This window comes from Giraffa tippelskirchi, chromosome 4 (genome assembly GCF_054371585.1).
Source record: "Giraffa tippelskirchi isolate mGirTip1 chromosome 4, T2T-mGirTip1v1.2.pri, whole genome shotgun sequence".
Lineage (NCBI taxonomy): Eukaryota > Metazoa > Chordata > Mammalia > Artiodactyla > Giraffidae > Giraffa > Giraffa tippelskirchi.
The window spans coordinates 111,749,325-111,771,974 of record NC_137278.1 but is presented as its reverse complement, the minus strand read 5'-3'; the positions used below and the strand labels follow the sequence as shown (position 1 = coordinate 111,771,974).

Here is a 22,650-nt window from a genome sequence, read left to right as displayed (position 1 = left end):
TGAGTATTTAAAAATTCTAGAATGTCACTAGCTATTTTAACAATAGTTTTTTTAAGTTACTGTTAATAATTTTTCCAATTTTATTTTAATTGCATCAGCTCCACTGAAGTACTTTAAATGAATTTAACTATGATTTTCCTTATGTCTAAATACCTTTTGATGTAAGCAATATTTGGTCCTTAGATCCTGATCAATGAATATTTACTGATTAACCAAGCAGGTTTAAACAGTAGCCATTGTGAAAATAACCAGGAAAAGTAATTAGCTTTTTTGCTCTTAAAGAAGTAAGGATTAGTAAATAGTTCTGTTCTCGGCTGATATTTGCTTTAGAATTACATAGCAAGTGAAATATTTAAACATAATAAAACACAATATGTAGTATTGTGAATTGCCAGAAACATCAATGTTTCTGTGTAATTATAAAATACTTTTTAAAAGAAAATTTTTGTTAGTTTCAAATTAGCTGTTATCTTGGCTTCTTTTTTTTTTTTTTTTAGTTCTACCAGTTTATTGCTACCAACCCATTTCCCTCCACCCTCATGCACGCGTGCTCAGTCATGTAACCCCATGGACTGCAGCCCACCAGGCTTCTCTGTCCATGGACTTTTCCAGGCAAGAATACTGGAGTGGGTTGCCATTTCCTTCTCCATATCTTGGCTTCTTATGGCACAGAGAATTGGGGGATGTTGGCATTGGAGTGCCTCGGTTTAAAGCAGATTGCTCTGCAGAATCATTCCATACAAACTGTCATTTGGGAATGATCTGTATATATTTAATCTTAAATTAATTTAATGATATTTTGAGATGATAAGCTACCATGTTGTCTTTTCAGCATTTGATTTTTTTTTAATGCATTTTATTATGATACCACTTTAAAAGGGGTTTCCAAGCAGTACATACATCTCCCTATTTTATTGATGAAAAAAGATGAAATATAAACTTGTCTATTAACTTGCAGGGTTATAATAGAAGGCATTTGGCTGAAAGTTGCAAAATATTTTGAAGTAGTTTGGATATGAATGGAAAACTTCTCTTTCCTCTTCTCTTTGAGACAGATATTGATGTGGTGAATGGTAGAGTAACACAGGTTTGTCTGTTCCCCTGTATCGCAGTTGCTACTACTAGGAGAACTAGTACCCTATTATATTAAACTATTTTTGTATCCTTTGTGTATCACAACAAAGTTGAAATGAAACCTGTACATAGTTCAGGTGAAGAAATAGGCTTAATTTGTTAGGATAGAGACAATATAACATTTTGATTAAGAATCTAGACCTCCTTTCAGTTCTTGGTCATGTCACTTAACATCAGGCAGCAACTTTTGGAAAGAGAGCTGATTTATTTCTATTGAATGAAGTCCTTACCCTTTCAAAGCTGGGGAGCCTAGTGGTTAGCTTGTTCCCAGGTTTAAACCCAGATACGGAGAAGTGTCAACTGATAGTCTCTTGCAGTTTAACTTCTTTCCACAGCTTTACTAGTCTCTTCCTAGATCTGCCCTTCATTTCTCTCATTTTTATTTGTTTCATTACCAATTAGGATGTGACTCACTGGTGATCTTGGTTTTAAGTATCTATTTTTCAGGCTGTGTGCTTAGAATGAAAGAGAAGCAAAGAGTCTGCCATGGATTGCAGATTGCCATATTGAAGTTGGAATGGGGACAAGAACTCGTCTGTCTACATAGTTGGCCTCTCTCTGCGTTACTACCTAAACTCACATATTCTGTTACTCCTAAGATAGGATAGATTTTATTTATCATTCCAACTTCAAAAACAATAAACAAAGAAAATATTGGCATTTTTAAAAATATATCATGTGCTTATGGCTGCACTGGGTCTCCATTGCCGCATGCATGCTCCTCTCGTGGTGGCAGGCGGTGGCTCCTCTCTGGGCGTGGTGCGCAGTCGTCTTGTGGAGGCGGCTCTTGTTGTAGAGCACTGGACTAGGGCGCTCAGGCTCAGGAGTTGTTCTGAGTGGACTTGGTCATCCTGCAGCATGTGCAGTCTTCCTGGACCAGGGATGGAACCCATGTCCCCTGTATTGGGAGGCAGATTCTTAATCACTGGACCACCAAGGAAGTCTTCATTGGTTGTTTTAAGGCTTTCTTTTTTTTGAACAGACCGGAGAGAAAGACATTGTTTCTTAGCATTATCTATGTGGTAGCACAGTGGTAAAGAATCTACCTACCACTGCAGGAGACACAAGAGACCCAGGTTCCATCCCTGGGTCGGGAAGACTCCCTGGAGGAGGAGATGGCAACCCACTCTAGTGTTCTTCCCTGGGAAATCCCATGGGCAGAGGAGCCTGGCAGTCCACGGGGCCACCACGAGTCCGACACAGCTGAGCACACAGGGCACATGTGGATCTTAGCCATTCAGCGGAACAGATCTTTTGAAATGAAGGATGAAATGGGAACATGGATTTGGGGTAACAGTATGCTTTATAAAAGGTTAGAGTATTTAAGTTTCTGTTCGGCTTTTTTCAAATAATATGGAGGAGTAGTAATATGAGCCTTTAAAAGTTTTTCTTTTATTTTTACCTATGATTTTACACATTTTAACCACGTTTTTCCCTAGGTAGTCATGCCTAATCCTGTCAGTTTTTAAAGTAATATATTAAATCTCTGATTAAATAATACAGGATCATTGGAAAACTTGAAAAAAAAGAAAATGTGAAAGACAGGAAAGTACCTTTCTTTATGTATTTTTATAAACTTATTAAATTTTAAACATTAGGCCTAATTAATTTAAAAGGAAACATATTGTCACATGCTAAAAAATGCAGAAAGCATAGAAAGTAATCAAATAGTAAAAAGTCTCTCTCAGCTACCTGGTCACCTTCTTTGGAGGCAACTAGTGCTTTCTTTTCTTGTAGATTCTTCTCAAGGTAGTCCAGAGACAAATTTATGTTTCTGTGTGTGTGTGTGTGTATAATATATATATTCCTAATTTTAGGCACACTCTTGCAGCTTGTTCTTTTTATTTAATATTGTAGAGAGACTTCTGCAATAGTACATAAAGAGCTTCCTTATTATCTTTTTTGTAACCACAGAATATCCTATTTTATAGATGTGTCATAATTTTTCTGACTTGATGGTCATTTAGTTGAAACATGTAAGTTTTTGATGCTGCAAACAATGTAGTGGTAAAAAACCTTTCAATATATAAGAAACTTACAGTCTTTTGTATATGTGTGTATAAATCAGTAGGATAAAACTCTAGCACTGGAATTTCTGAGTTAAAAGGAATACATGTTTGTAATTTTGAAGATATTCCCAAAATTCTCTTTGTAGGTGTTAAAGCATGAACATTTTTTTCATGTTATTCAAATCTCTTTATATATTATTTTCACTGGCATAGAATTTTCTTTTTTAATGTAAACAGTAGTTGACACAAATTTCCCATTAATAGGATTCCTCAGTGGTTAAACATTTTTACTATTATGAGTACTACTGAAATTAGCATCTATGTAAATTGAACTTGTTTTGAATTATTTACTTTGGCCAGATTATCAGAGATAAACCTACTGGGTCAAAGGTTGTAACAATTTTTAAAAATTATTTATTAGCTATCCCTCATGACTTGCGGGATCTTAGTTCCCCACTAGAGATCGAACCGGTTCTTCCTACAGTGGAAGCACAAAATCTTAATTACTGGATCACCAGTGAAAGTGGAAGTTACTCAGTCGTGTCTGACTCTGTGACACCATGGACTGTATATATAGTCCATGGAATTCTCCAGGCCAGAATAATGGAGTGGGCAGCCTTTCCCTTCTCCAGAGGGGATCTTCCCAACCCAGGGATCGAACCCAGGTTTCCTGCATTGCAGGTGGATTCTTTACCAGCTGAGCCACAAGGGACCACCAGGGAATTCCCCATAATGCATATTTAAGACTAAAAATTTCTCAACATACTGCCTAAATTACTTATGAAGAAAAGTTTATCAGTTTATGTAATCAAGAGGATTTTGTGAGAGGGCATTTATGAATTTTATTTTACTTCTTTCTTTGATTCATTTATTGATTTTCCTTTTAAAACATTCTCAAGCTAACTGAAAAGTTACAAGTACTGTGTAGAGAATTTCTTTTCCCCTTAAAATGTTTGAGAGTAAGGTGCTAACTTGATGCCTTACTACCCTCAATACTTCACTGTGTGTTTTCTACAGAGAAGATCTCCTGCATAACTGCAACATAGCTCTTCAAGAAAATTAAAGTTGACATTGACACATTTTTTTTACCATCTAGTTTATTCAGATACCATCAAGTTTCACCAGTTGCCCCAGTCATATCCTAAATTATAGCAAAAGGGTCTAGTTCAGAATCACATATTCTGTTTAGTTGCTGTATCTCCTTAGTTTCCTTTAGTTTGATGCAGTCTTTAGCTTTCTTAATCTTAACACTTTTTAAGATTATAGGTCATTTATTTTTGTCATATGACCTTCAATTTGGGTTATCTAATATTTACTTATGATTAGATTCATGTTGTGTGTCTTTGTCAGGAATATAACAGAATTGATGCTGTGTTTTTCTCAGTGTGTGGTCTATCAGGTGACACATGATTTTAATTTGTTCCATTGCTGATAATAATCACTTTGGTCATGTGATTAAGGTAGTATTTGCCAGGCTTCCCTGTTGCTTCTTAATAAATATTTTGTGGATAAGTTCTCTGAACCATGTAGATATCTTTGTCTCCATCAAACTCTCTATTGTCTGTATCCATTTGTCTGTCATCTATTTATATCTGTATATCTGTATCAAACTCACTACTACCCATTTTACCTGATGGGTTTTACATTCTTAAAATCTGTATTAGCTTAATTGCCACAAATTTCTTATCTTAAAACAACACAAATTTATCAACTTACAGTGTTTTTAAGTTGGCGGTCTCATTGGGCCAGTACAATTATGGACCAAAATCAAAGGATAAAATCAGGACTACATTCCTTTTTGGATGCTGTAGGAGAGAATCCATTTCCTTGCCTCTTCCAGCTCTTCACAGCTACCTGAATTCCTTCTCCCTCTTCCTTCTTCAAAGTCAAAATTGTGACTTTTCTGCTTTGCTCTATCTCCCTCTGACTTTCTGCCTCTTTCTTCCACTTTGAGTGACCATTGTGATTACAATGGGCCCATTAGATAACCCAGTATAATCTCCCTATTTAAGGTCATTGATTAGCAACCTTAATTTCCCTTTGCTATGTAACCTAATATGTTTGAAGATTTTAGAGATTAAGATGTGAACATCTTTGAAGGTCATTATTTTACCTTGTTGTTGTTCAGTTGCTAAGTCTTCTCTGACTCCTTGCAGCCCCATGAACTGCAGCACGCCAAGCTTCCCTGTCTTTCAGTATCTCCCTGAGTTTGCTCTACCACACCATCACTGTTTATTTTAATATTCACATTATCCCAGATTTGGCCAGTGGGAGCCCCTTTAACCTTTTGTATCGTTTGCTGCATCTCTCTCTTTCTTGGAATACTTCTTTGTTTTCTGGCATAATAAGGTATTGCAGACTCATCTGGAGCTTTCTTACTCCAGCCTTGAAAGCAGCTGTGTCTCTAAGTAGCTCTCATTTCTTTTATTGAAAGTGATATTATGAAGCCAAGGTCTGGGCTGTAGTTGTTCATGTTGTTGAGGTGGCACTGTTCCTAGTCCTTCTCTGTGTACAGACGTACTGTATGTGTATATATGCACATACATATGTATACATATCTGTTTGCTGCTTACTCACCTAGCTAGCTAGCTACATCTATTTATGTAGATATTGAAACTAATTTATACCAGTATGGCCAATTATAATCTAACATCGCAAGGCTTAGTCTAGTATTTGTAACTCCCTTTTCTGACACTGGGTAACCTGTTTCACATTATTCTTAACATATTTTCTTATTTATTCAATTCGCCTGTGTGTAACCTCTCTCCCATTGTCACTCCTCCTGCATACTGATGCCCTCCTCACCGCAAGTGGGTTTTGACGTCACACATTGGCTTTACCTTGTGCATGAACACTCTTCACTTTTTTCCCAGCTTGGCTGTTCCCTTGTGAGGCTGCAGAGTACCCTCTTTACCCTGCTTGAGTTCTGACTCCTCATAGCAGGTCATTCCCCCTGTGGATTCCCTGCTCACCCTGCTTAGCTCCTGCTGTCCCATGATGGGCTGCTCTTCACTCGGGTCTTTCTTTGCCCTGCTCAGACTGAGACCTCATGCTGGATTACTCCTCCATGGGGATGCCCTATCAACCTGATTGGGTTTTGACCCACCCAGGCCAGGCTGCCACTCTGTGGATACTCTCTTCATCCTGTTTATGTGGGCTCTAGCACATCTCCCCTGGTCATTCCCTGCAGAGATCCTCTCCACACCCTACACAGGCTGGGAATTTTCCATGCCAGACCACCTCTTCGAGGGGATACCTTCTTTACCCTTATGGACAAAATCCCCATTTTGGGCCACCCTGCTCCATGGATGACCATCATGCCCTCACGCTCTGTTTGGGGCTCCCAGCATCCCTTCATGGGGCTCCCTTTCTGACCTCTCCTCAGGCCTGATAACCTGACTTCCCTTTCCCGCTTTGTCTACCTCTCATCATTCTGCTCAGGCTCTGATTTCTCATACCAGGCCAAGTTCCCCTGCTGTATGTACATTCTGTTCAGTTTTCTTATTTTCATTTTTAAGTTATTTTATCAGTTATACATTACAGGTATTCCATTCTTCATTCATCTTCAACTTTGTATCTTAGTATCAATACATTGTGTATACCAGTATGCTATGCTAAGTCGCTTCAGTCGTGTCCGACTCTGTGCGACCCCATAGACGGCAGCTCACCAGGCTCTACCATCCCTAGGATTCTCCAGGCAAGAATACTGGAGTGGGTTGCCATTTCTTTCTCCAGTGCATGAAAGGGAAAAGTGAAAGTGAAGTCGCTCAGTCGTGTCCGACTCTTAGCGACCCCATGGACTGTAGCCTACCAGGCTCCTCCATCCATGGGATTTTCCAGGCAAGAGTACTGGAGTGGGGTGCCATTGCCTTCTCTGGTATACCAGTATAGGTGTTTTAATTTAGTCCTGAAAGTCAGTTAACATGGTATACAATAGTTTTACTGAGGGCTCAAATAAATTTGAATAACTTCAGTATTATTTTAGTATATTCTACTGGGCCTGTATTTGTCTGATCTTATTTCACATTTGCTTTTATATTTGTTCATACTTTACAAGTTCTGATCTCCCATTGCACCTGTAAAGACAATGTTTGAGGGATTTCCTTATTGAGCATTGTAAGCTTTAATGAAGCAGAATGTTTTATTTAAACTTACATAAACCAGTTTGCTTTGCCAACATTTTCTAAGCTCTACATAGATCTTTCTCCTTTCCTTTTGTAATATAAACCATCCCATTGCAAGGAAGATTATTTCAGGAAAAGTATATTTTAAATAAGTAGTATAATAGACTTTGGAGTTATTGAAGGTCTAATTACATCGTCTTTGAAACTTTAAAGACCAGTATGGTCTTAACATTTGTATTTTTTATAAGCAGTTTCAGTGATACTGAAAGTGCTTCTTCTCCCCCGCCCCCACATTTAGACTAAAATTGTCAACTTTTTAACAGTTATAGTAATTGTTAAGTTATCACTGTTTGCTCGGATGTCTTTGTGATCCCTGAAATATAGAGGCTTATAGTTATATTTGTACAGAATTTTGTCTTAATACATAGAAGCATCAAGCATTTTCCTCCTCAAAATTGTAAGGGACTGTTACACTGCACTATAGGTGTTGATTTTTTTTTCCTTCTATCTAACATTTCAGTTCTGTCTTTTTGTCAGGGCATAGAGATGGCTTTAAACTCCCATCTGTAAATATCAGTTTTGAATATACATGAGAAGCAGGCTGCCACCCCTCCCAATCTCTGCTGACAATAATGTAGTCTGTCTGATTTGAGGAACATTTGGTTGTTAAGCAATGAAATTTCGTTACCAGAGTCACTGTGAAATAGCATTTAGCTACAAAATGTATAATCTAATAAAAACAGTTTTCAAATCTGACCAATAAGCAAGAACTTAAGAGTGTTGGTCTGCTTTAGAATCTTAAATTGAATATTAGTTATATAGAAATAGACTTAAATCTGATTGTTTACATATCTTGGACTTGAGCATGGAGTAATTTGGTCAAGTATGTCTGAGTTTATAATTTTATTACTTGTACCAGACGAGCTGTACAAATACTGTAAAACTTGAGATATGTTTTAAGTGACTGTGTGTGCTCAGTCACTCAGCTGTGTCTGACTCTTTGCAAACCCATGGACTGTAGCCCGCCAGGCTCTGCTGTCCATGGAATTTTTCCAGGCAAGAATAATGGAATGGATTGCCATTTCCTACTCGAGAGGATCTTCCCTATCCAGGGATTGAACCCACATCTCCTGCATTGGCAGGCGGATTCTTTACCACTGTGCCACGTGGGAATCGCCTTTTAAGTGACTAGTTGTTTTTTAAAAAGCTGTAAGAAATGTAAAAAATTAGTAACATACAACTTATTATTAATAGTATACTTCAATGGAAATTTGTCTAATACTGACTTTTAAGTCATTTATAGGTAGGTCAGTGTAACAGTAGTATCATGCCACTATAATGTAGTGTTGCTAAAAACATCCTGCATTTCACATTTCTGTACATATTTAAATTTATGTGTATTAGTCTCTAGTTCTACCATGTTAGGGTAAAATGGCTACATGAAGCCTCAGAAATATTTTTTATTGCCAGGTCTCCATACCATTACAGTCAATATATCAACTATACACAAATCAGTAAATGCAGCAGAGGCTCTTATTATTTAGTAGTTATGCTAATTTCATTGCAGTAAGAAGTAGTCTGGATAATCATGGTGATGTCATTTTTTGAAATATTTCAGTTATAACCAAAATCAGAGAGGTGTATATGTTTTGGATCTTACTGTGTCATTAGCATCTTTTCTAATGCATATTTAATTTAGGTGGGCATCCTTTACGGTCTGTGCCTAAAGTTTTAGTTCATATATAATAAGATTAGGGAATATTATGAAAGAAAACCTTGATAAAATATTAATTGGAATACTACTTATAAAACTTAAAGGGAAAAGTTGCATTTGAAATCATTGCTTTGAGTGTGTACACATAACTTCAGTATTTCTTCCCGCTTTATCTAAATAACCAGGATTAAACATTTTAATCTAGTTACTATGGTTTCAAAAATAGTTTTAAAAAACTGGATTTTATAAAGTATATTCTTTGTTGTTATTCACTTAGAGATATATTTTTATAAATAGGAATTCTGTTTTACATGTTTGCTGTAAGAGTACAAAGATTCATCTGTCTTATCTTTAGGGTCTGATAGTTTAATGACAGGTAGATAAGAAACTCTTTACAGTTGACTTGCTAGGCTTTTGTTACTGTCCCTGCTATGAGATCAGTTGGTGCCCAGAGGAGGGTAAAATGTCTTTGAACCAACTGTTAAACCATGGCTTCTCCAGGGGTAATCCTGTTAAAGGGTCAGGCCCACACACATGGGCACTTCTTGTATCATATCACCTGGTTACTTTCTACAACTTTTTAATTCCAAGGTGATGCTTTTTCTGTAACTGCAGATTTCCAGGGAAGTTATTTCTATAGGTCGTCAATATATATTTATTGCATACTGTTTATACTGAGGTTTTTGGGGAAAAGGAAATCAAAGGTGAGAGACTCCTGCTACCCCTTTATCGCATTACTTAAAAATGCGATAAAGTCATATTTAAATAAGTGATGTAGGCTGTTGGTGTGTGCTATGTGTGCTCAGTCATGTCCAACTCTTTGTGACTCCGTGGACTGGAGCCCACTAGGCTCCTCTGTCCATGGAATTTTCCAGGCAAGAATACTGGAGCGGGATGCCATTTCCTTGTAGGCTATTGTAATGGGAATTTATTGATTTGGAGGAATTAAGTCAGATTTATTAAAGTTCTGCTCAGAAAATTCAGTGACGATTTGTCCACATCCCAGGTTTTTAAAAAAACCTTCGCTGTCAATTTTAAATTACTTACCTGTTGTAAAGAAGTTTTGCTAATTGTTTTTATCACTTCTTTCATTTAACCCCCAAAACAGCCTGGTAAAGTAGACATTGTGTTTATTCCTGTTTTAGAGATGAAGAAACTGAGACTAATGGAAGTTAAATAACGTACCCACAGTCTCACTACTGGGTGGCCTGTCTGGTTGGAACTTGAATCTAAATCTTACTCATAACTGTATGGTTGTTTTCTATCTTGTTTTCCCATATTGATACATTCTTTACTGCACCATGTAGTATTTGCTGTTTTAGGCTGGAATCTGATCATCTTATGGGCTTCCCTAGTGGCTCACATGGTAAAGAATCTGCCTGCGGTGCAGGAGATCTGGTTTGATCCCTGGATCTGGAAGATGCCCTGGAGAAGGGAATGCCTACCCACTCTAGTATTTTTGCCTGGAAAATTCTGTGGACAGAGGAATCTGGCTGGCTGCAGTCGATGGGGTTGCAGAGTCAAAGACTTACTTATTTAAAAATTTAAAAAAAAAAAATTATAGGCGTATAGTTGATTTGTAATCTTTTAATTAAGACTTATCATTTAATTTTGACTATGTGTTAGTTGCTCAGTCGTGTCCAACTCTTTGCTACCCCATGGACTGTAGCCTGCCAGGCTCCTCCATCCATGGGATTTTTCAGGCAAGAATACTGGAGTGGATTGCCATTTTCTTCTCCAGGGGATGTTCCCGACCCAGGGATGAAACCTGGGTCTCCTAAATTGCAAGCAAACTTTACCATCTGAGCCACCAGGGAAGTCCTAATTTTGATTATGTTATTATAATGAAACTGCAGAAGACAAAACAGAGAAATTAGTGCACTGTTGGTTGCAGGATAACATAGTTTTCCCATTTCCCTGGTGGCTCAATGGTAAAGAATCCGCCTGCCAAGCAGGAGATGCAGGTTTGATCCCTGGGAGAAGGAAATGGCCACCCACTCTAGTATGCTTGGCTGGGAAATCCCATGGACAGAGGAGACTGTCAGCTGCAGTCGATGGGGTTGTGAAAGAGTCAGACATGACTTAAGTGACTAAGTAGCAACAACAACAAGTTTTCTCACCCCAATGCTTAATATTAACTTATAGCTATCTTTTTTGGGAAAGGACTAGCTTAGAATCAGCATAAAAAGTGTTTTCTCACCTTTTATTTTTAGTTATTTTAAAAAATAAGCATTAATCATTATATGTCTGTGGTGAATTGCACCTTTTTTTTTTTTTTTTAAACTGAGGGCATAGAAAACACTAGAAGGGGGATATGTTGTGTTTTTTAATGCTCGACTTCCAAAAAGGTTTAGATTGGTTGATGAATGATAACCCTTTTCTAAGCTTTTTAAATGCTTCCAAATTAAAGATATAATTTTTAAAAAGTGATGGGTTTTGTCTGAAAAACCAAATGTAGAATATTGTTTTGTTTGATCGGCAATGTGAATTTTTAAAAGTAATGGTAATTGTTCCAATATTCTCTATCAATTGTTTTATATAGTCTGGAATTGTGTGTGCTTTTACACATACCCAAACTGATGTGTTGTTATTTTTACTTTACAGGAGCCGTCTAGGACAGTTTCAGGCAGATACAAAAGGTAAGAATCCTTAAGTTATGACTAAGAACATATTGTAGACGTAAGTGTAATGTCAGAAACCTTAATTGTCCTCTTAAAAAGAAATTACATTGTAAGAAGACCACATCTTATTCTCACGTACAGTGCAGTCTTTGAAAACTGCACACAGCATGAATTTGTAAAGGTTTGATGAACTTAGCAAAAGAAAACTTAGAGATATTTTCACTTGTGTATTTAAACACTGAAAAGTATAACCCGTGTATTAGTCAGCTTGGAATACCATAACAAAATGCCATTGACAGGATGGCTAAAATAGAAGTTTATTTTTTCACAGTTCTGGAGGCTGTAAAATCCAAAATCAGTCTGAGTGCCAGCATGGTCTGGTTCTGATGAGGCTTCTCTTCCTGATTCTCAAGAGAACTGCCTACTCACTGTGTCCTCATGTGATGGAGAGAGTGGGTAATTGGGTCAGATTCTGTTGGCGAAGGCCCTCTTGCCAGTTGCAGACTAATATAACAGCTTGTCACTGTGTCCTCACATAGTCGAAGGGGATAGAGAGCTCTGTGGCATTAGTACTCTTATAAAAGTGCATAAGGACTCCAATTTTGTGACCTAGGCACCTCCTGCAGTCTCACCTCCTAGTACCCTTACATTGGACATTAGGATTTCAGCATAAGAATTTGGAGGGACACAAGCATTCAAACCATAGCAAGTCCATAGCACCACCTATTCACAACTGAATAATGCTTTTTACCAGAAAATGTGTTTGAGTGTATGTGCTCATGTATAGGAGGAAGATCAGAATTAAGTGTGAGAAGTTGTTTAACAGAGATGCCTGAAGTAGTAGCGTCCTTCCCTGTTGAAGCCATAAAGTTTGCAGAAGATGTGGTCATCATGCTTGTGCTAATAATTATAGAATGATGGTAAATCTTATCAAGTCTTACAATGTCCAGGGTGCTTTATGGAGATCTCATTCAATTCTTGCAGTTATCTTATAAAGTAGGTACTGTTGGTATAATATTTACTTTTACTTTGTAGGTGAGGGAAATGAGATAAAGAGGTAGAATCATTTCACTGTGGTTACAAAACTAGTCAGTATGAGCCCAGATTTGAACTCAGGCAACCTGACTCCAGAACCTACATGCCTGTGCAAGACAATCTACCTAGATTTATATGTATAAAACATCTGTTTTCCTCTGCTTTTATGTTAAGTTTAAATATATGGTTAAAAGTTATGGTTGTTATAGTGTATATAAATAAAATATTGATTAAGAAGAGCTGTAATTTTAATACTAAGTTACTAAATAGAAAAGATTTAAATGTCTAGTGATAAAACAATGTTTAAGAAGGCTAAGGTAATCAACAACTGAGTAAATCTGATATATTTGCCACTGCTGCTACTTTTATTTTAATTTCTGAGTAATTTTGATATAGGTATAATGAAACCTGTGATTCCTTTAAACTTCTAACATGTAAGCATTGTTTGGTAATTTTTACTTAACGTGACTAGTTTAAACTGAAAAGAATCTTTTTTTGTTTGCTAGCAAGTATTGCCAATCAAAAAGATTTGATTTGGCCCGTTTGTAGGCCATGTTCTCAAACCAAAAAATTTTTTATCAGTTTTTGTTTTTGGAAATAAAAATGAACTTCAGTAATTATCACATTTGTTGTATCATTCACATTTAGTTCTTAAGTAATACACTTTAAATTATAATTGGCACTTTTCAGATTTGCATTCTTTAGTTAAGAGTCATTAGGGGAATAATTTCCTTACAAATCTTTATCAAAAGCTTTATTTACCATTTATCATTGTGTTAAATCAGGAAGACAGTTTATTTCACATGGTGTATGTTTTTATTTTTAAGCTCTTTAGACCATTATTTTACTTGTGACCTGTTTGTACACTTGTTGCTTCTTTTATTTTCATAGCTTAGAACATGTGGTTTGTTACTTTTCAACACTGAAAGGTTTAGCCATGTTTAATACTACTAAAAAAACAAAATTTTTTTAAGTTACTAGTCATTATTCACAAACTCATTACAACTCAGACACAAGATAAAAAACAGAATCTAGATCTGAAATTATCAATGCCTTATCTGGAGGAATTTGTTGTATTGTATATCAGCAGTTTTTTAGATTCATTAATCTGTCAACAAGTTGCAACAAAGACTGGAGAATGTATAGTTCTTGAGAGGATATCTGCTGATTAATGGGATGAAAAAAAGGAGGAATGAGCTAAAGGATAGATATTTGGCATTATATGTTAGAAAATATTTTCAATAAACCAAGTGATTTATACATATGGCCAGACAAAAAGTCATTAGAGGATACAAGCCATCCACAAGAGCAGTTTGTGTGTTCTTATAAATTATGAATTAAATATTAATTTTTCTTACAGATATCAAGGAGGCATTGAGTTTGTTAAGCCGTGACTCGAATTATGCCCTATTTTATTGAATCAACTTGTTTACCTAGAACATCTCTTAAATATTCACTGAACTCCTTTTTATGAAACATGTTTAAATGGGGTTTCCCTGGTGGTCTAAAGGCTTTGTGCTCCCAGTGCAGATTCGATCCCTGATCAGGGAACTAGATCCCACATGCCACAACTAAGAGTTTGCATGCTGCAGCTAAAGATTCCACGTGCCACAACAGAGACGGAAGATCCCTGTGTGCTGTGGCTAAGACCCGATACAGCCACAGAAATAAATATTAAAAAAAAAAAACTATGTTTCAATAACTTTGGAAAATTATTTGTAGGTGGGGGTCATAAAGTTTCTGAAACTCAAGGTTTAGGAAGGGTGGACCAGGGGTCATGTATTTGTGGGGTTCTTTCCTCCCCAATGTGTAATTTTTGTAATAGAATGTTTACTTGGTTAAGTTTTTAGTGATCTCTTTAAGATGATTTACTGTATTTAACATATCAGAAAAGAACATGTATGGTAGCCCCTAACGGAAAAACTTAAATTTGTAAGAATGAGATAGTGTATATGCTGTAATGTATTAATGTAAAGTTACAATACGAACATTAAACTGATGTTGTAGAAAACATTACCTATAAGAATTAATAATTATAGGAAAATTATTACCTATTTATATTAAATGAGTAGAGGGAGAGCATATAACAAAGGGTATGATAATAAAACTGTGTCTTTTATATAAAGTGTTCTAAACTTGAACTCTATTGACAAGCTGCTAAATTTCTATGTAAAAGAATATCATGCTTATTTGGAAGAAGAGGTATATTTTTTCATCAGATTTTCAAAGGGGTCTAAAATCCAAAAAGGTTATGAACTACTAATATTGATATATTGTAGAATTGTGGCTCAGCTGGTAAAGAATCCACCTGCAATGCGGGAGACCTGGGTTCAGTCCCTGGGTTGGAAAGATCCCCTAGAGAAGGGAAAGGCTACCCACTTCGGTATTCTGACCTGGAGAATTCCATGGACTGTATAGTCAGTCCATGGAGTCACAAAGAGTCGGACACAACTGACCAACTTTCACTTTCACAACATCTGTTGTCTCTGGGTTATTGGGGTTACTGGAGAGATTGATCATATTATCTGTTTCCCACAGTGAATATGTATCATGATTTTAATAGAGTCTGAGAAATGATTTTCATATTCAGTTGTTGCTCTGTTTATGTCTGTGTATTTAAAACGAGAGAGAAAACCTACACAGAGGGTAGGGGCTGTTTTAGGACAGTGGGACTGGAGTGGTGGGATACAATAAGGTAGTGAAACATATTAAAAATATGGAGACCAGTCTTGTACTTGTTGGTTACTTAAGAATTTTACAATTTATCCAGTACTTCTGAATATTTGGTATTGTTTCTAAAAGGAGGATTTTACTCGTGAGTCTTGTATTACTTCTAATTGCGAAACTTTAAAATAGCTTATTTTAGCGTAAAATTCCTCTGGTTGTAATCTCACGGTGCTGCCAGTCTTGTCCTCATGGTGGTTTTAGAATAGCAGTGCTTTATCCCCCAACACAACACCTTCTACTCTTCCCACAGAAGATGTAAAAATTCCCAGAGGGAGAATATTTTCAGTAAATGGTGGTATTTATCCTTGATAATACTGTTTATTCTTTTTCCTTTTCTGAACATTTTGGTTAATAATTTTGTAGCTAAGGGCAGAGGAGGATTCTTTTTGGAGTTGTATTATTTATTTAGAGATTTGTGTTAACATTCCTGAGTAGGACGTTGCAATCTTTTTGGAGTTAATAAAACAATCTTTTATTCTGGGTATTATGCACTGTACATATTTAGCCCTGAAAATTGGTTGAAACATTTCTGTTTTTAAAATAAACAGAGCTAAATTTGGCAATAAGAGGTAGTAACACAATTATTCACAATTATGACATTATTCTTTACAGACATAATATATAGTGGGGATAAATCACTGATTTTTTTGCAGTAATATACCTTGTTTTGAATTTGTATATTATCATTCGTGTAAAGCCTAATGTGAAGGATTTTTTAAATTATTAATAGGTTAAACTTCTTGAAATCTTACTTTAAGCTTGTATGTACATCAAGCAAATACAAACATATTAAGGTATATCCACATGTTTAGGTTTTTATTTGTAGTTGTCAGCATTGTGGTTTGTATTTGAATAAACATGTGGTTGATGCAGGTGAGTGGACTTTTTTTAAGTGAAAAGAGGCCTTTGAAATGATTCTAATTCTCTTTTATATATGTTGCAACTTAGGTAATACCTTACTCTCTCGATTTTGTTTCTACCACTCTGCTGGTATTTCCCAGTTTTATTTGTCGTTCTTCCTTTCCTGTACTTATTCTTTATGTGTTGGTGTTACTCAGCACTTTGTCTTATTCTTTTTGTTCTGTTTATTTGTACTAGAAAATTTTTTTGACTCTGATGACTTCAGTTATTATATATACCTATGCTGATGATTCCAAATCATTAGCTCCATTCCTATATAAACAACAACTTTTAAATACCTATTTTTAGATAACTTAGAAGCATCTTAAACTTATCATGTTCAAAAGCAAACTTGTGAAGCTTAGATTTCAGTAGTTGGTATCAAAATCCATTCTTACTGTAGTCAGAAATCTGGACATTGCTTTTGACCCTTCTTTTTTTTTTCTTTTTCCCCTCACTACCTCACTTACATTCAATCATTTACCAAAACTTGTTGAATTTATTTCCTGTATAGTTCTAGTGCCTACCCACCAGTCTAGGATACCATCATCTCTTACATAGATGATTACAATACCTTCCACACTGGTCTCCCTGCCTTCAGTTTTGCTTATTTCCAGTCCACTTTGTTAAAATGATTCTCTCACTTTCCCTGCTTTAATGACTTCCTGTGACCTTTAAATGAGTCTAAGCTAGTTTCCAAGGCAGGGTGATACTCAAGATAATGTTGGGTGCAGGAGGAAAATATTAGATCTATTTGTATTTACCTTTCAATCTAAAAGACACTAAGACATTTACACTCATCTCTTGATATGTGGGGTATTGGGTCCAGGACCACCAAAGATACCAAAATCTGTGGATGCTCAGGTCCCTTATGTAAAATGATGTACTTGTGTATAATCTATGCACATCTTCCTGTATACTTTAAATCTCTAGAATGCTTATAGTACCTAATACAATATAAGAGCTATATGAATGTAAGTTTTGTATTTTGGAAATTTTTGGAATTCCCTCACTCTGATTATTTTCCATATGGACTGGTTCAGTTTGTGGATATGGAACCCACAGGGTCATAGGACCCACTGATACTTAGTAACTCACACTGTGTGCTCGTTCAGTTCAGTTCAGTCGCTCAGTCGTGTCCGACTCTTTGCAACCCCATGAATTGCAGCACGCCAGGCCTCTCTGTCCATCACCAACTCCCGGAGTCTACCCAAACCCATGTCCATCGAGTCGGTGATGCCATCCAACCATCTCATCCTCTGTCGTCCCCTTCTCCTCCCACCCCCAATCCTACCCAGCATTAGGGTCTTTTCCAATGAGTCAACTCTTCGCATGAGGTGCCCAAAGTATTGGAGTTTCAGCTTCAACATCAGACCTTCCAATGAACACCCAGGATTGATCTCTTTTGTGATGGATTGATTGGATCTCCTTGCAGTCCAAGGGACTCTCAAGAGTCTTCTCCAACACCACAGTTCAAAAGCATCAATTCTTCGGCGCTCAGCTTTCTTCACCGTCGAACTCTCACATCCATACATGACCACTGGAAAAACCATAGCCTTGACTAGACGGACTTTTGTTGGCAAAGTAATGTCTCTGCTTTTAAATATGCTATCTAGGTTGGCCATAACCTTCCTTCCAAGGAGTAAGCGTCTTTTAATTTCATGGCTGCAATCACCATCAGCAGTGATTTTGGAGCCCAAAAAAATAAAGTCTGACACTGTTTCCCCATCTATTTCCCAAGAAGTGATGGGACCAGATGCGATGATCTTAGTTTTCTGAATGTTGAGCTTTAAGCCAACTTTTTCACTCTCCTCTTTCACCTTCATCAAGAGGCTCTATAGTTCTTCTTCACTTTCTGCCATAAGGGTGGTGTCATCTGCATATCTGGGGAGATTGATATTTCTCCCGGCAATTTTGATTCCAGCTTGTGTTTCTTCCAGCCCAGCGTTTCTCATGATGTACACTGCATATAAGTTAAATAAGCAGGGTGACAATATACAGCCTTGACGTACTCCTTTTCCTATTTGGAACCAGTCTGTTGTTCCATGTCCACTTCTACCTGTTGCTTCCTGACCTGCATACAGGTTTCTCAAGAGACAGGTCAGATGGTCTGGTATTCCCATGTCTTTCAGAATTTTCCACAGTTTATTGTGATCCACACAGTCAAAGGCTTTGGCTTGGTCAATAAAGCAGAAATAGATGTTTTTCTGGAACTCTCTTGCTTTTTCGATGATCCAGCGGATATTGGCAATTTGATCTCTGGTTCCTCTGCCTTTTCTAAAGCCAGCTCGAACATCTGGAAGTTCACGGTTCACATATTGCTGAAGCCTAGCTTGGAGAATTTTGAGCATTACTTTACTAGCATGTGAGATGAGTGCAATTGTGCAGTAGTTTGAGCATTCTTTGGCATTGCCTTTCTTTGGGATTGGAACGAAGACTGACCTCTTCCAGTCCTGTGGCCACTGCTGAGTTTTCCAGATTTGCTGGCATATCGAGTGCAGCACTTTCACAGCATCACCTTTGAGGATTTGAAATAGCTCAACTGGAATTCCATCACCTCCACTCTCTTGGTTCGTAGTGATGCTTTCTAAGGCCCACTTGACTTCACATTCCAGGATGTCTGGCTCTAGGTGAGTGATCACACCATCGTGATTATCTGGGTCGTGAAGATCTTTTTTGTACAGTTCTTCTGTGTATTCTTGCCACCTCTTCTTAATATCTTCTGCTTCTGTTAGGTCCATACCATTTCTGTCCTTTATCGAGCCCATCTCTGCATGAAATATTCCTTTGGTATCTCTAATTTTCTTGAAGAGCTTTCTAGTCTTTCCCAATCTGTTGTTTTCCTCTATTTCTTTGCACTGATCACTGAGGAAGGCTTTCTTCTCCCTCCTTGCTATTCTTTGGAACTCTGCATTGAGATGGGAATATCTTTCCTTTTCTCCTTTGCCTTTCGCTTCTCTTCTCTTCCCAGCTATCTGTAAGGCCTCCTCAGACAGCCATTTTGCTTTTTTGCATTTCTTTTCCATGGGGATGGTCTTGATCCCTGTCTCCTGTACAATGTCACGAACCTCTGTCCATAGTTCATCAGGCACTCTGTCTATCAGGTCTAGACCCTTAAATCTATTTGTCACTTCCACTGTATACTCATAAGGGATTTGATCTAGATCATATCTGAATGGTCTAGTGGTTTTCCCTACTTTCTTCAATTTAAGTCTGAATTTGGCAATAAGTAGTTCATGATCTGAGCCACAGTCTGCTCCTGGTCTTGTTTTTGCTGACTGTATAGAGCTTCTCCGTCTTTGGCTGCAAAGAATATAATCAATGTGATTTCGGTGTTGACCGTCTGGTGATGTCCACGTGTAGAGTCTTCTCTTGTGTTGTTGGAATAGGGTGTTTGCTATGTTATTCCCTTGTTCTATGTAGCAGATGATTATATGGTAATGGAGGTATCCTGAAGAAAGTGTATTTTGTTTGATTACCTTCTAAACCTTATGCAATACTGTAATTTGAATGGTTAAATGGATTTACAGTTTATTATGTAGTTTAATACTCATAAAATCAGTATGTCTGGTGGGGGGAAACTTGAGAATATCAAACCAAGTATATAAATGCAAAGGTGATCATGTGGGTTTTTTAGTTGGCAAGATATATAAAATCAGATCTGTTTTTACAAATTAGAAAAAATTATTTTGATGCTTTGGATTTTTAAGTGAAAAATTCAGAAACTCTGTGAGGCATCTCTTTCTGCTGTTACAGCCATTAAAAATCAAATATGCATGCTCATCTTAGAACTGCATCTTTGAATCTTTATATTTCATGAAAAGTTAAAATAAGTTCCTCAAGTAAAGACACATCTTCAAATTATACTTTCATTAAAAACATTATAGTCAATTTTTGTGAAAACAAAGAAAACTTACACCATAGTTAAAATGTACAGTTAAAATTCTTTTCATCCCTTTATGTTCTATTTTTTGTGATACAGATAATAATATTTTAACAACACCATATTAAGTCATAGTATTTAATTTACATATGTATTTGTGTAATAAATTATATATGAATATATTATATATAATCACATATATTATAAATCATATTATAAAATAGTAGGTAAATATATATACCAATGTGTATATAGTGAATAAATTCGGAAACCATTAGTTGAAATTCTCCTTAAAATAGTTTTCAGTCTCCTGCTTGCTTTTCCAGTGTCATATCTTATCATTCCTATGTTTACATTTCATGCTTTAGCCTTACTGAATTTTTCTGTTTCTCAATAGACCACCTACTCTTTCATATTTGCACATTCTTATTCCTCTTTTAAGTCTGAGTTTAAACATTCTTTTAATGCTGTTCAAAGTGTGGTCATTGGAGTGTTTGTTTCTAACCCATGACAAAGTAAAAATAAAAGATAAAAGTAAATATTTAGAAGCCTGAATTTCATTTTGACATTGTCATCATCACACCCGAGTGCATGGTAAGTGGACTCCTTTATGAACAGAATGTCGACTAATTCAAGTACCGTGGTACATATGTGTTTTTTTTTTTTTTTTAACTTTTGCTCTAACTTTTTAGAGCAAACCTGAGGAAAAGGTACACAGATTTCCCATGTAAACCTATCCTCACACATGGATAGCCTCCTTCATTAACGTTCCTACAGGGAGGCATGTTTGTTACAGTTGATGAACTTACACTGACACATCCTAACCAAAGTCCCTAGTTTATATGGTTCACTCTTGGTGTTGTACCCTCTGTAAATTTGGAAAAATGTATAATGACATGTCTCCATCAATATGTAAGATGATATTGTGGTATCATTTTAGTCTCTGATCTTTTTACTCTTCATAGTTTTGCCTTTTCCACAGTGTCATCTAATTGAAACCAAACAGTATATAGCCTTCTCAGCTTGGCTTCTTTCGCTTAGCAATATACAATTTAAATTTCCTCCATATCGTTTCATGGTTTAATAGCTTATTTCTTTTTATGTGCTGAATAATATTCCATTTTCTGGATATACCACAGTTTATTTATCCACTTACTTATGAAAGGGCAGTGTGATTGCTCTCAAGTTTTGGCAGTTATGAATAAAGCTTCTGTAAACATCCATGTGTAGGTTTTTCTGTAGACATGTTTTCAGCTCCTTTAGATTAAGGAGCATGATCCATGGTAAGAATATGTTTAGTTTTATAAGAAACCACCAAACTGTCTCAGAAGCAGCTGTAGCAGTTTACATTCCTACCAGCAGTGAATACGAGTTAATGTTGTTCTACATCCTCACCAGTGTTGATCCTGATTTTAGCCATTTTAATGTGTGTGTAGCAGTATCTGATTTTAATTTGCATTTCCCTGATTACAGATGATATGGAACATCTTCTCATATGCTTGCTATCTGTATATCTTGTTTTCTGAGGTGTCTGTTAGGTTCTTTGGCTCATTTTTCAGTCTGGTGGTTTGTTATTGTTAAATTGTAGAATTCGCTGTATATTTTGGATAATGGTTCTTTATCAGATATATCTTTTGTAAATATTTTTTCCAGGCTGGCTTGTCTTTTTCTTTTAACATTGTCTTTCACAGAGCAGAGATTTTTTAAAATTTTAATGAAGTTCAGCTATCAATCATGGCTTCCCAGGTGGCTCAGTGGTAAAGAATCTGCCTGCCAGTGCAGGAGATGCAAGTTTGATCCCTGGGTCAGGAAGGTCTCCTGGAGAAGGAAAAGGCAACCCGCTCCACCTCAGAAATCCAATGGATAGAGGAGCCTGGTGGACTACAGTCCAAGGGGCTGCAAAAGAATCAGATACAACTTAGTGACTAAACAGCGTCAACTATCAGCTATTTTTCATGGATTGTGCCTTTGATGTTTTACCGAAGAAGTCATCAGCATACCCAGAGTCTTCTACATTTTCTCCTGTGTTAGTTATCTTCTATGAGATTATATATTAATAGTTTTGCATTTTTCATTTAGGTCTTGATCCATTTTGAATTAACTTTTGTTAAGGGTATAAGTTCTTTGTTTTATTTTTCATTGCATGCACATGTCCAGTTGTTCACCATTTGTTGAAAAGACAGTTTTGTTCCATTATATTGCTTGTACTCATTGTTGAAGAGTTGTGGATTATTTAGTTGTGGGTTATTTATGTGAGTCTCTTTCTGCTTCTGTTGCTGTTCCATTGCTCTATTTGTCTGTTCTTTTACCAGTACTGCACTGTCTTGATTACTGTAGCTTTAAACTAAGTCTTGAAGTTGGGTGGTATTAGCCCTCCAACTTTGTTAATTAGTATTGTGTTGCCTATTCTGGATCTTGCCTCTCCATGTAAGCTTTAGAATTAGTTTGTCAGTAGCCACAGAATAGCTTGTTAGGATTTTGATTGGGCTTGCATTGAGCCAAG

General features: G+C 36.6%; 1 protein-coding gene across 3 annotated transcripts in view; it reads left to right on the top strand.

Moving 5' to 3' along the window:
* Positions 1–22,650, top strand: part of PAWR (pro-apoptotic WT1 regulator) — a 118,111-nt gene that overhangs the window by 79,449 nt on the left and 16,012 nt on the right. For all 3 annotated transcript variants that reach the window (XM_081593173.1, XM_081593174.1, XM_081593175.1), the window contains exon 4: positions 11,586–11,620. In XM_081593173.1, coding sequence (XP_081449299.1) covers positions 11,586–11,620 — 35 coding nt within the window. The remainder of the gene's footprint in view (positions 1–11,585; positions 11,621–22,650) is intronic.